Genomic DNA, 14,691 nt, shown 5'->3' on the forward strand with positions numbered 1-14,691 from the left:
TGAAGCTAGCTATTATTTATCTATAAAGAAGCATGTTCTTTTTGCTTTTGTGCTATCAGTCATTTAAAGGACACTTTTTGTGTTATTTCATGATTTCTTTTCAAACAGCTTCACACAGTCCTAATAATTCATTCACCTTATTTTAATTAAGCAGGAAAATGAAGTCTGTTTAGAAAAAAAGAAGCTAATCTTTATTAATTGGGCTTTCTGCGCTGCTGCCTAGCTGAAGGGGCTGTTATAAAACATTCTCTGAAGTCACATGACACTTCATTTATCATCAGCTGGAAACCTTCCCTTTAGTGCTGAGAGCCCCACACATGCGTACATGCACACAAACACACAAGAGACTGTGTCAAGCTGAAATCAGTTCACAAATCACTCTCTAGCTGGCATGCGATTTCCCATCTCTGTCTCTGGGGGTTTGATACACAAGTCTGGTGCGGTTCATCTGTCCTCAGCAATGGAAAAAGAGATTTCCTGCATGTCCAGTCGTCTCCCAGCAAGGCTCCTATAGGTTGGAAGTTAAACCTCGTACATCTGGGTGCCTTTAGGAGTTATGAACACCATTTCCAGCGCCGCCAACATGGTGATGGAAAGGATATCTGTCTTTTGCTGTTGATCTCACCTGTTGCTTTTGCCTGAGCTGGCTCTCCTACAGCAGCATGTTGGCTGCTGTACTCCTCCTCCTCCTCCTCCTCCTCCTCTCCTCTCCTCTTCATTAGCAACAGCTATTCCATCCTGAACCTCTCTCGGTGCTTCAGCTGCAGCAGCACTGATTGAAGCCTGGAAATACACTCAACAAATTAATTGGGCAGCTAATCACACTGGCTTGACTGTTTAGCTTTCCCATGTGTATTATCTTAAGTTTGGAGGTACTCTGTTTTGCCAATACCGCAGGTCCATGCTGTCTTTGTGCCTACTCAAGACGAGCCCTCTGGAGCCTGAACATATTCACGTGGACTGAGGGAGCAAACATTCACCGTCAGAGTTAAACAACAATAACATTTATATTTATTCACTTGCACAAGGAGTCAGTAGACTCACAGCTGTGTACAGCCATCTTCTCTTAGGGGAAAAGCCAACAATTATCTTTCTTTGCCTGCATTATTATTATTATTTTTTTTTACTATTCAGAGAGCAGAGAACCTGTGCACAAGGAGGAGGGGCTATACACAGAGAGAGAGAGAGGCATGCCAAGAATAAACATGTTTTTAACACATTTACATATAACTTAATTTAAATTGCATTGTTTTGCATACAAGTCAGTAACTTAATTGTTATACTTAATCCCACTTTGGGGGCAGTTGTAGACCTTGGCATCTCCTGGATCTTGGGCTGGGGGACTGGACCCTCCAGCTTGGTGGTGGAGCACATTATGTCTCCTGTCAGAGATCCTCAAGCCTGTCTGTGTCTCCACCCGGAGCCGGACCCCTCTAAATTATCTTTGTATCTGTAATTAAAGGCGACTGAGGTGAACTGAGGAGAAGAGGCATTCTTTTTTCATGAGGGAACAGGCAGGTCTTTTTATCTCCAGCCTTAGATCAACAGGTGTTAGATGTGTCTGAGAGGGGGAGAGGGAGACAGAGAGGTGGGGTGGGATGGGGTGGTGTGTTTGGGTAGGTTGGATGGAGTGGGCTGTGGTGATGGGTATCAAGGCTTGTATTTATGTGCATTTTTAATCAGCCCAAACCAAAAACGTGTTAATTTGACTGTATTTGTGATTGCCCGCCAAGGTTTCATCACAAATAGTTTGATAGTTCCAGCAAAAATATTCTCACATTTTATGCATTATATCACTTCTCGCAGTTGCATGTCTCAAATTGCTACTGGCCATGTGTCAAAAATTAGCATATATACATAATCCACTTATGCTGCTTTGCTTGGTTGGTGCATGGCCGTCCATACTAATTACATGGACTCTGGTTCACCGCGATGGCACATCAGTGCAGCTGCCTGGGAATCAAGTGGCAGTTCCTGTGGGTATGTTGATGCCCTTTGAGCTGCTAAATCTCTCCTACAACTACCTCTGCTGCTGCAAACTCGGGTCATAGGTTAGCCGGGTCTTATTAAAGCACTGCCAAAGGCAATAACCAGAGTCATATTGCCTGATAATTCTCTCTTTGGTAAAGCCTGGGTTTCCATGATAACAGCTTAAGACTATAAAGCAGAGCTTGCTTTCTTAACTTTACTTGGTGCGGGAATTGTGGGATTTTGGCGTTTTTGTGTTTTTTTTTTCTATTTTGCTGTGACTTCTGTTTTTTAACAGTTGAAAACAAAGCGGCTCTGTGCGAAACACAAAATGTTTAAAGACAGTCTGACCCATTTAAAGAAAATGAATTTATAACCTGCTATGAAAGTGGTTTCTCTCTGGGTTCGTCTAAATGTTTTCAGCTCATTAGCCCGCTATGTGACTTTTTATTTCTCAGCACAATAAATACAATTAATTTTAACTGCTGGTTTGTACCACGAGTGATTTTAATTAGCAGTGTCTTTATTGTACTGGGTCCCTGCACTTGCACTGCACAAACTTCATCTCTTTTATGTGCCTCCTGTTTTGTTCCTTGGGAAAGGCTTTCAGCTATTACCAGTTTATAATCAGGTTGAGAGGGAATAAAACAAGATGCCAAAGACTTTCTGCTTTGTGCAGAGTCAATAAGCAAGAAACAAAGATCTGTATCATGGTTCTGCATTTTCTTTTTTTTCTTTATTTCAAATATTCATTGCTACGAGGCTCCTTCCAGTCATGCTCTGGAACTGAAACTGCAGCGTGATCTAAGTTTCAGGAAGAGGGTTTGGTTTAAACATTACCCTGCTCTCCCTCAGCCTGTGTGTGTTCCGCTGAAGGAAATCGCCTATACTGTCTGATCAGAGATTCCTCCATCACCCCCCGCAGCTCTTATTGAACCAGACCCCTGGAGAATTGGAGAAGTTAGCTCCAACTGCAGCTCAGAGCAGCGGTTTGATTGATGGCATCACTTTTATTGCCCTGGTGGGAATGCTAACACAGACAACTGACCTGTTGCCTTTACTGACACATTCTGCCTGGTGATTGGCAGGTGTCTGTGGCTGATATGCTTAGACATGCAACCCTTGCATTAACCTCGTGCCGCCCCCCCACCCCTCCCCCCCGTGGGTTTGGGGAATGTTTAGGTTGATATTGAGCTGCCAGTGGAGTGGCAGCTGGGCCTGACGTTCATGCTTCACCTCTGGTCTCTGGAGCTTGCAGCCCAGCCAGCCGTTTGTAATTAAAAGCGCATAAAGACAGATCAAGCTCTTTCCTTTTCTCTCCACTGAAGATGGCTGAAGACTAGAAAGGAATCCGCTAGATGCCCTGGACCACCAGCCTCCAGGGAGAGCTCCTTCATTCTTAAGCCTGCAAAAATAAGTCGTTTAGTTTTTACCCTTAATTGCATCCCAAGATAATAAACAAAGTGGGTTTAGCACTGATTTTTAATCAGTTTTACCACGGAACTACTCATCGTAATGACTGCTCCCAAAGTTTTACTTTTTCTCCTGATCACATATTTGTTCTTGTGTTCTCATGCACAATTCATTTTCAGGGTAAAATGTTCCCATCATGAAAAATCTTGTCTGTGCTTCTGTTTCACAGGAACACAGGAAAACTACCTACTACCCCCAAAGCCAAATGCGATATGCAGTAATCACAGGCAATCATCAGCTTACTCCAGGATTGTTTCCTCTTGGCTCTCCCAGAAGAAGCATCCAGCCAAGCCCCAAATCCAAAATCTGAAACGCAAAGAGACAGAAAAAAAGTTTTTGACAACAGAAAACCGTTATTATCTGTGTCCTTGCAATCAAAGAAGTCCTAAATGTTTTCTTGTTGTTTCACCGTACATTTGTATGAAATGTCGCCTTGTCAACATGAGGAATTGACAACAACTCTTAGGCTGAAGGGAGTGTGGAGAGAAACAGTGTTTGCAGAAATGACTTTCAAGAACTGCTGACATGCTTAACCCCATCTACAGCAAGACATTGAATTTTAAAGCATGAACTGTGATTTTTGTTTTTCTATCTCCACCTTGGCAGTGTTGCCGGCAGAAGAGCCTACATATCTATCAGGGGCTGACAGATAGCCACCCGCGAATGCCGCGACCTAGAAACCGCCATCCATGACCTTCATGGTGCCTCTGCATCTAGGTGGACAGAAGCCATTCTCTGCTTCAAAGCTTTTTAAAATTGAGGTCTTGAAAGGTGGAACCTACACGTCTGAAGCCAAAGAGACCCTAAAAATTTCACCCAACAAAAATCCCCACCTTGAAATACCCAAGTCTTCCTTTTCAGAAAGAAACAGGAGCACAAAGCGAAGACTATTAGCATAGAGAAAGCCTGGCTGTCAGCAGAGCTGCTATTGTCTGTCTGGCTGCGTCTATCTCGTCTCACCTTCCAGCGGTGTCTGCTGGAGCTTTCCTTCACTGAACCTGCCACAGTCACACTCTTTCAATCAACACAGTCAAAGCAGCCCATACATATTTACTAGCACCAATGCTAATGTGCTCTCTCGCTGCCACATATTCATATTTACCAGCTCTAATGCTCAGGGCTCCCTACTTCACATTTTATTAAGGGACGCTTATTGAGGTGTTATTGATGTGGCAGCAGTTCTCCGGCCTCAGGGCAAGTACTCTGTGGAAAGAGCAATGGGTCTGTCGCCTGAAATCGCCATAGACTGCTTTTTTTAATGGCACTTGAAAGCAAGGATACAGGACTAACTCTGATGCAATAGTACACAATATCCGAACACATAAGATTATGCACTGAAGGTGTTTTACTATCATATGTATAAATGCAGTATTTTAGCTATGGAAAATGCAATTGATTATTCCAAACCTATTATACTATTCCTCTTGGTTTTATTTTATATCACATATTTTGTGTTTTGGACTTTTAATAGGACTAAGTGATTTTATATGCTTCACCTTTTGTTCTAGGATGGGACCACCAGAAGGGGTCAATGAAATCTGAGTGGTTGCAAAACGTTAACATAAAATCTGAGCCAGTTATGTTTTGAAATCTCGTTCCAATCTTTTTCATTCCAAGTGGATTACAGTATGATTTTACGTCTTCGGGGCTCTTCAAAATTTCTTTAAAAATTCACTCTTTGGTCCAAATGGCAACGATAGAAAGACATCTGCTAGCAAGGATAAGAGATTACAAGTGGACATTGCTTTGCTCTGTTTTGAATCAGAAGCTTAAAAAATGAACCACTACACTAAACTGTTGTCTGCTAGAATGCATTGGTTAGATTGTTTTATGTCTTACTAGAAATGATACTATACTAACTTAATGACACACCTGTAGTGGAGTTATTTCGTGAAGCATAAGAACCTGAACCAAGCCTTGACAAACCGTCCTGTATATTTCCATACAGCCTACAAAGGTTGCCACCCCTCTCTCTCTTGTCACCCGCTGGTCACTCACCATGGCCCCAGGCAGCAAAGTGGAAACACAGCAACCTGGCACTGCCAGTACACAATCTGAGTCCAGCCACCGTAGAGCGCACCAGTCACCCTGTTCCATCTGTCACTCTCCTCCCATAATCCCTTGCTCCTGTAACTGATCTAATGACACCTCTTTCCCAGGAACAATGGGGAGAGCAGGGCTTTGAACACCAAACTATTAGTTTTACTCCTCAGCTTTGATATATTTGGATTAAAAAAACTCACAGAGTATGTGTTAAAGGGTAAGACAAGGATGAGAAATGAGAAAATGTCTCTTTTGTATTGCTGGATCTCAGGGCTAAATCCACAGTTCAGACATATGGAAAAATTGTTGGACATTCAGATTGTGTGTCAGCTGCAACCATCATGTAACCAGATACTGTGGGTTTGTTGGGCCATAAATTGGCAGAATATTCATTATAGATTCAAATGTTAATACAAGTACAAGCTCTGCTGTGATCACACGCTGCACTGGTTTAACCTCTCTCCCACCTGTCAGTCAAAGCCACTTTATACGAGTGTTTACAAAGGATGAGGGACAATGGACTATTTCTGAGTAATTACATTGACAGCAGCAGACAGGTAAATCACAGGAAATGTCAACTAACTCTAGTCAGACTGGACTGTGAACATGATGAAGGATCCACACTGGCACGCACCTCTTCCACCGACATTCTGATATGCATTTTTTTTTTTGGCATGTTTCTGTTGCAGCTTCTCCAAAAAGGAGGCTGTTTGATATGCTTCCCCACTCCTCTCCCGACTGGTGTGTTTGTTCTCCAGCCCTACAGCATGTCATAATGGTCGGAAGCAAATCACTTCCAGCTCCGAGCTGCGATGGTGATTGTATCAAACTGACCTCTAACAAGCTGTCAGTTCACATTTGATAAAGCATGCATCAGTACCAGCCAGCTTGGCATCCATTTGGACAGAGCGGACAGGTTTTATTCAAGCAGTGTTACTCCCATGTCTCTCTCTTTTCCCCCTCAAGACTTGTAGTTTGATTTGTTGCCTCATACTGATAACGATGGCGTCCAGTGGACTGCAGACATTTGGGCTCTGGTTGCCTTAAGTGTGGTAGAGTGAAAAAGCTACAGCATGAAATCTCTGCTCATATAGATAGTGGATTAATAGAGATAGTAAATATGGATGAGCTCTGCCTAAGTTTCTGCTATTACATCAGCCCCAGTGCTGCGAAATCTTCAGTTCCCTGGTTACCACATAGAGGGAGCTCATGCGTGCTGAGACGCCAGACCGTGGAAATGCTGAATGACTGAGTGTGTGTGTTTGTGTGTGTGTGTGTAAGAGCGAGAGAGACGCACAGGGAGAGAGAGAGAGAGAAAGAGAGAGAGGCGCGGTGGACGAAATCACGTCGGTGGAGCAGTAATAATGTGACACACTCCAGCAGCGAGAATATTCATTTTTGGTCTGTGCTGCAGGTTTATCATGCGCCTTCGTTTCGGACCAACTTTGGCCAAGTCGGTGGGAACCTAGTGACCCACCGTATGCCCCGAGGCTGCGTGACAAGTTGGGAGAGGGGGTAAAAAAAAAAAAAAAAGAGAGAAGAAAAAAGAGAGAGTCGCTGCATCACTATTTTTAAATGGGCACAGTGAAATTTGGGGGGGCGTGGACGGCGGCGGAGCGGCAGTGAGCATGTTGGCTCTTGGCTGCAGTTCCAGTACAGTGATGTGCCGGCTGGAGGAACTGGACAACGCGTTACACTGAGGCTGTTGGATACGGAACAGTGAGGTGGCCGTCAGTTTTTTTTTCTCTCCCCCAATCGACTTTGTGTCATTTCCAAGCCAGTTGGATGTTTATTTGGATTTATTTCTTCAAGGAGCTGCCGTTTGATGACACAGAGGTCTTAAATGCAGGAGCGCGAGCTGTTGAAAGGTCTTGAAGGCGCAGCAGCTGCCGTGCGTAACAGACAGAAACCCAGTCGAGAGGCGATTTGAATGACAATAGTTTGAGGCAATTGCGCTCATATTTGAACGAGGAGAGGAGAATTACCACAAGTGAGCGCGTGGTAAGTCGCAGCGAGTGAAACTGATGGTCAAAATGACATTTGGGATTTGAAAGCTGTCGCAAGTGAAACTGGAGTGATCTTCATTTGTAAATATTGACAGGTGTTCCATGCAGTCACACGGACTGAGTCAAGACTTAAGCCTTTAATTCACTTACGGCTCTGTTGTGTCTTACAACACCGCGGGCTCGTGAGGCTGGAATGGTAACCAAACCGCAGAAAACGCACATTGTCAGTCACAACCTTATGATGCGTTTGAAACGCCGAACGGGAAAGTAACCGTCACTTCAGTGTCTTCTTCCGTCCCGAGTTGTAGCCGACCTGGCAGCAGCCAAAATGACGAGCAACGGACCTGTCATCGTCTTCGAGTGGCTGAAGACCCTCCAGCTCGCCCAGTACGTCGAGCCCTTTGTGGATAATGGATATGACGATCTTGAGGTCTGCAAACAAATCGGAGACCCCGACCTGGATGCCATCGGCGTCTACATCCCTCACCACAGGCAAAGGATCCACGACGCGGTGAGAAGGCTGAAGGAGGAAGCCAGAGAGACGGCCAGTGGACTTTACTTCACCTTGGAGCCGATGCCACCCGCAGCCGAGATTTATACCAGTCACATGGTGGACCAGTACGAGTCCAAACTGCGGGGCTCCAAGTCGTGGACCGAGCCCACCAGTGAGCGGGTTGGGCGCAACGGTGGGTACCTGGGCGCGCAGAGGAACCTGACGCTGGGTAACAGGAGGGAGCTGGTGATATATCCCAAGCTGAAGCTGAAAATCATGATCAGGGATAAACTCATCAGAGATGGCATCAACCTCGCCAAGCCGCCCTATTCTAATAAGGTAAGATGGGATGAGGACAGACAGGTGGCACAAAATGCACCTTCACCTGTCAGTGGTCATACATGACAAAGTACATTATACACAGTGGATCATGTGAATCATTCTCACTACAAAAAGACTTGACAGGTAATTTAGACTGATATACACTTAAATATGCACAAAGCATCTCTAAATATTAGTTTTATTATCATCATCATACTTTATCATCAGAACATCTTGCATAACTTAATGCAACTATAAATACATTATATACTGTGCCGTATGTTATGGCCAGTCTTACTCTTTGAGTTGTTCTGTGTGGATGGATTTCACATGAGTGTATGATTATGCAATTTTGCTTTTCCCACAGTCAGCTGGTTTATGTCAGGGCAGGCATGCAAAAACAGGCTCCAAACCTTACTTCATTATTTAATGAAAGTGATTTATACTTACTTTTTTTTTTTTTTTTGATAAGGTGACAATTACCTTTTGAGGTTAAAGTCAGAGGTAAATGCCAGCCTGATGCCTTAACCTATTCAGCCCTGTTGTACTTTTCAGAGGTGTGAGTGGTTGCTGTCAGGGTGAATGATGGGAATGAAGTTGCTGCGGATCAATAAGTACAGAGCGGAGAGGAGAGATCCTGAGGAGCTTTTTACTCCGACTGTGATTTCCTGCAGGGGAGGAAAAAAGATTTACACTCTGATTATTAATCTACTCTGACCTCACCTGTCCACTGACTTGCCTCAGCTTTCAGTGTGGGTGGATCAACTGAGACCCGTGAGCACAGAGGCCCAGGCTCTTTACCGTGATGAATGGGCAATGGGCTATCGATTGCAGGGGCAGTAAATGAAGAGTGCCCAGCTGGGTAGGCTGTCGGAGTCCTGTGAGGAGCCAGACTGAGAGGGCCTCTTGTTTTCACAGGACTGACAGTGACCTTTCTTCAGAAGTGTCTGAATCATATGCCTCACCAGCTGAGAGGGCTCTGCTGAGTAACTGCTAACATTCAGGAAGGCTTCTGAGTGGTACGTGTGTGTCTGTGGGGCATGTAGGAGCCAGAGGTCAGGTCCGATGTATTTTTTGCCGCAGCAACATGCAGTTTTGTTTTCAGCTGAAAACTAAACCCGATATTTCATGCACAGCTTTCAGTAAGAATAACAGTCTAGACTAAGTGCACGTCAGCTGGTCAGCACCACTGTCAAAACCAGTCGTTATCCATAATAGCAGCATGTACAGGTGGTTTGTGAGCATGCTTTGAAAGCTGGAACGTCTACCACCCCAATTCAGTTCTACTGAAATTTGTGATTGATATATCCACAGGAATTACTGAGTCAGAAACCCTCTCATCCTCCAGGCCTCTGGGTTTCCTTGAGGAAATGCTTTCTGTGGTTGTCAGGAACTCACACACTTGATTCAACTGGTCAAGAGCCTGTTGATTAGCTCCTCTTCAGTGGCTGAGCGAGCCTGACGAATGAAGTCATTAGGTGCGCTGTGAGAACATATGGTTTTCTAATTTAGTCTTCCACTAAATTCTTCTACAGGGATCAAACTAGTGACTTATGTATTGTTTAAGATCCTGGCCACAATCCCATGTGTCAGTTGGATAGTTTGCATATTAATGTATCACGTTCTTTTTTGTATAACGGCTCTTCAGTTTCACTTTCTGTTCCATCTGGTTTACATGAAGTGACGACTCACATTCAAACACTGATACGACATATCCAGTACTTGCTTGCTTTCAAATTAGCTTTTCAAATTGATACCCACTCCGGTTCCAAATTTTGCATGTTGTTTTAAGCTCTTTTTGTATATTTCTGCCACTTTGGCTGACTGTGAATCCCACAGAGATTTGGGATTTGTGAGGGATTATCTGTCAAACCAGGGCTGAAACAAAGTGTTGGTTCCAGAGGGTTAAACTCTTTCCCTTTGAAGGCTGTGTTTATTTAGAGCCAAAGCTTTGGCATTGAGGCTTTGAAGGGGGAGTGAGCAGGTCAAGGTCTTTCGCTGTCTCTCTCTCTCTCTCAGTCTCTGTGTGTGTGTGTGTGTGTTGTCTAACCCTGTAGTTTTGAATTGGCTCCAGCCCAGTGCTTTTTCTCCCCAGGAGGAGTGAGAGGAGTTAAGAGAGGGAGCTGTGACCAGCTGATGGAGGTTTGACAAACAGGGCTGTGATTGGTCTGCAGATATCTCCCCTCTCTCCGCCCTTGAGATGGGATGTCACCCCCAGCGGAGACTGAGACCGGAGAGGCAGACTCGGGGCAATTACAGGACACACAATGTCGGTCTCGAGGGATGTTCATTGTATAGCATAACCAAGACCTCCTTCCACATTTAAACCGTCCTCTGTGCTCTCCATACGCAGGGATTGACACGGACTACAGTCTGACAGCCCTCCCTTCATCTTTGTGCCACTGGCTTTGTCCCCATTGTTTGTCATTATGCCAGAGACATAGGCAAAACATGCGCCGAGATTCAGAAATCCTCTCTAGCTTGTGCTGAATGTCTTGTGAGACAGCCATTTACCAAACAATTCACTGAAAAGCCTCTGCTGGGTGTAATAAATACCCATGATCCTTATCAAGGCCGCGGAGACCCCTTGTCTGAGAAGAGAGTATTATTTCTTATGATGTAAACAAACACTTGTGCTAGGGGTTGCACATTTCTCGATCTCTCACTGGGGAACAATATAAGAAGGGGAGATGGAGCCTCCTGTCTGCCTGTTGTTGAATACATTGCAGTCGCAGAGTTACTGTTTTTTCTTTAGCTTGAAGCTTTGTTGTAAATTGATGATAATAATGCAATTAAAAACATTACTGAGAAAAACTCTCTGTGTCTGCTTTGATTTCAGAGAGCAGCACTATGTTGTAAATGGCCAATGAGGAGCAGGTTGTTTCAGAATCATGAACATTATACAAGACATTATCAGAACTAGTTGAAAACCATTCCCTTTTTTTGTGACAAATGAGTATCTAAGATTTGGAAATGTCAGTTCAGATTTGTGCAGCTTTAAAGAGTCGGATCATGTGTCTTTCGCTGCCTGCTACAAGATAAACTTTCTCCGGGGTATAGTAAAGTAAAAGTTGAAGCTGAAATTGAAGGGTTTTGTAGTTGTCAAAAAAGCAGAGAGAGCCAGCACAATGTTTACTCTATTTTTATATCCACTTCTATTTTCCCTGCTGTTTCACATTACTTCTTCCACCGCAGTCATCTCTTGGGATTTTAAACATTTTTTTTAATCACATCAGAGAAATATCTGTTCTTTACTTTGAGTAGCTCTTTAATTCTGCTCAGCCCTGAATTGCGTGAAGATGTGATCTCATCCCAGTCTCATCCAGAGCTGGAAACAGCAGACAGAATCAGTCATAATAGAGCCTCATTGTTAGCGCTGTGTGTCGAGAGGAAGTCGAATCTAAACACTGGGAGATTCTCCATTGTTTGTATGGAAGCTGATGGAGCCTCATGTCCTTTCACTACTGCTCTGTTTTGCATTCCCAATTTCCGTCCATTGAAAAGGGCTGTGGAGGCAAGTGTCCAGCATTGTGCAGATGGGTGAGCGATAAAAACCAGGGTGTCATGCAAGGAGAAAAAAGGGGGTTTGAATAGACGAGCATGTTGTTTCCGATGGTCGGGGAAAAGGCTCGCTGGGTGTGTAGGCAGAGAGCACGCACTGTCAGGTGGTGGAGGAAAGTTAGAAGTCCTTTGTCTGACCTCCAGAGAACAGCTGATCAAATGCAGAGGGTGGGAATCATGAGAGGCCTGAGGCTTAACCGGCCTAAAGAATGTCAGCAATGCAGTGGACATCCAGAAGTGTGGAGTCTGTCAGGAAGGTGAGCGGAATGACAGTCTGTTATTGGCTTCCTCCAGCTAAAAGAAGGAAGTTCACCACCTCACATGCCAAATGCTCATCCCACTTCCTCTTTCACTCCTCTTATCTTGATTAATATCCCAGCACTTTGGCCTGGCAGGAAATTAGGTTTTTGTTTAAGATGACCCTGTGTCCGTCCATGCGGTGGTTGGTGGTTGAAGGCCCTCGGGCTCGACTGGACAACTGCCAAGACACTGTGTGAAAATAACTCGATCTGTTTTTACCTTTAAAACTTCCCCGATACAAAGAAAAGTCTGTGTTGGAACCGAAATCATCAAATCTCCCCTTTTCATGGCAGTGTCTGCCAAAATCTATACATTTACTGGCCAACTGCCGAGTGCATTGAAGCTCAGGTACAACAACAACACAGTGGCAAAGGTTTCCAGTCAAGCTGCCGTTTTATGCATTTCTTGTTTTCCATTACTCGATATTGTGATTTTGGGTTTTATTGCGGCAAAATGAAAAATACATTCACTGAAAGCCATTATTTCAGCTTATTGCATGGCTGTTTTTCCTAAACAAAGAGCTTTTTCTTTGCTGTAGTGGAACCCTGCAGTGAACACTTTTCATGAGCTTTTCATTTAGTCGATGGATTTTTTTTTGGTGACTATCCTCTTGTGTTGTCCTATGCTATAGAGCTGGCATTTTGCCAGAGGGAGCCTTCCTCAACAGCCTTGGAGTTTTCCATGCATTCTGCTGAAAGCTCTGTTTGCTCAGTGTTTATTAAGGGCCCCTTAAAGGCATAATCAACCAAGGACTCATAAAGGGGAAGTCATAAAGAAGTCAAGGACCAGCTCTATTGTCCTGAGAGGACGGAGAAAGTCAATTAGCAAAGTGAGCTGCTGTTTAGCTTTTTAAAAAGCAGGGTTGTATGGAGCACTAAAACGGGATAGATCACATTCCCATCATCTGGAAAAAGTCACTAGTACACTCAATGGCTCTTTTTTTGTAAACAACCTGTTTTTAATGACCCTTTTTAACTCATCTTTGTTAAGCATAAACTACTGCTGTTGAGTTCTTTGGAGAGCAGCTGGGGTTTTTGAGGACTGATGGCTATCACAGTGACCTTTGACCCACAAAGCTTTTGACCTGCTGGACTAAATCACAAAGCTTTGATGGTGATCTCACCCCAGACAATGAAATGGACTACTCACCCTAATGGTTCTCGGTGGGTGCTGGTTCTTGCGACGTCTGACTGACCTCACATAGCCTACACTGGTTATTGTCTCAAGTGCATCACTTTCCCATCTGGTGAAAATGCTGAGGTGCATTAGTTCATGAGACAGTTTGCAAATCTTTGCTCGGAGTTGGTCCAAAAACAATAACTGCCACAGAGGAGCCACATTATGCATTACCTCAAGCACTATCACTGCAAAGAGATATCCATCCACTGGATGGTTTTCCACTTTTTGCACTGTGAGTCAGTGACTTTGTCGGCCGTTCCGTCAGAGAGACTTGACCACCAATCTCCTGGGAGAATGTGCAAATGTGGGAAAGCAGTATTTACGTTGCATTTGCAGCTGGCCTTCGCATTTCAGCAGGAAGGAGTGAGAGGGGCTCGCTCCTACTGTGCTGTTTCTCACATGATCAACTGGCTTTTCAGCTTTCTTTTATTCCCTGGACATGTGAACTTTGTTAGGAAGATGACATTTCACAGAGCTCAAATTTACAATTCAACCAAACTCCAGTGAGTTAACTCTCCATTCATTATCTGGACTTGTCAAGCCGTGATAATCTCAACATTTAGACATTTAGTTCATGCTGAAAAATTGAATTTATGCTTGTCGCAGCATAAATGTCACTTCCTCTAGCCTTTGTAGATATTGTATTTAAATAACATATGTGAGTTACTGTATATGTATGTCACCTAAAGTTATGCAGCCATGGCAACAGCTTTAAATAAAGCTGACCAAGGAGGTGCAGCCCCATTACATTTTCCACAGTGTGCTGGGGAACAGGTCTTGATGACACACATTCATGACAGATACATTATCAGAGCTATTCTGGTCCAAGGTTTTAGCAGCTTCCAGACAGCCTGTCTGCATGACCATATAGTAGCATATAGGCAGTGTTATCAATACTAACACATCTGTTCTCTAATGTTAGCCAATAAATTGCTGTGTTGTTGGTGTGTAGCCTGCAGTGGCCTACATCACTTATATTCTGTAATCTGTCAATATTCAGTTTGTGTTTTTAAGAAAACGGTGTCGTGCAGGATGAATGCATTTTTATTTGTGTCATGGTGAACCCATGAGAAGGATTTTTTTTTTAATATAGATGACATGAGTTGTGTAAAATCCTTTTTTATATTTATCAATTTAAGCCTTTAAACTCAAGGCTATGTTTAATGGTTCAGTGCACAGAAGGCAGATTCCTTGTCAGCAACAGCAAACAGAAACTAGATGCTCAGATGCAGCTGTACTGTAAACATGTTTGGTTTTTACACATTTCCTCACCACCTCTCACATGGCAGCAGCTGATGCAAAAACACACAAAACTGGAGCTTGCTCTATCTGGGAACAGTGTTTAGA

The 14,691-nt window shown here is 43.9% G+C and overlaps 1 protein-coding gene across 2 annotated transcripts in view; it reads left to right on the forward strand.

The window, feature by feature from the left end:
* The first annotated feature begins 6,663 nt into the window (after positions 1–6,663).
* sash1a (SAM and SH3 domain containing 1a) overlaps positions 6,664–14,691 on the forward strand; it is a 166,680-nt gene continuing 158,652 nt past the window's right edge. Inside the window, exon 1 of one of the 2 annotated variants that reach the window (XM_085770862.1) lies at positions 6,664–8,322. In XM_085770862.1, the coding sequence (XP_085626988.1) occupies positions 7,819–8,322 (504 nt within the window). In that variant the 5' untranslated portion in view covers positions 6,664–7,818. The remainder of the gene's footprint in view (positions 8,323–14,691) is intronic. The other variant, XM_085770863.1, reaches the window with a different exon arrangement.

The sequence above is a fragment of the Trachurus japonicus genome, chromosome 24 (genome assembly GCF_045865225.1).
Source record: "Trachurus japonicus isolate A0001 chromosome 24, Traja_1.0".
NCBI lineage: Eukaryota > Metazoa > Chordata > Actinopteri > Carangiformes > Carangidae > Trachurus > Trachurus japonicus.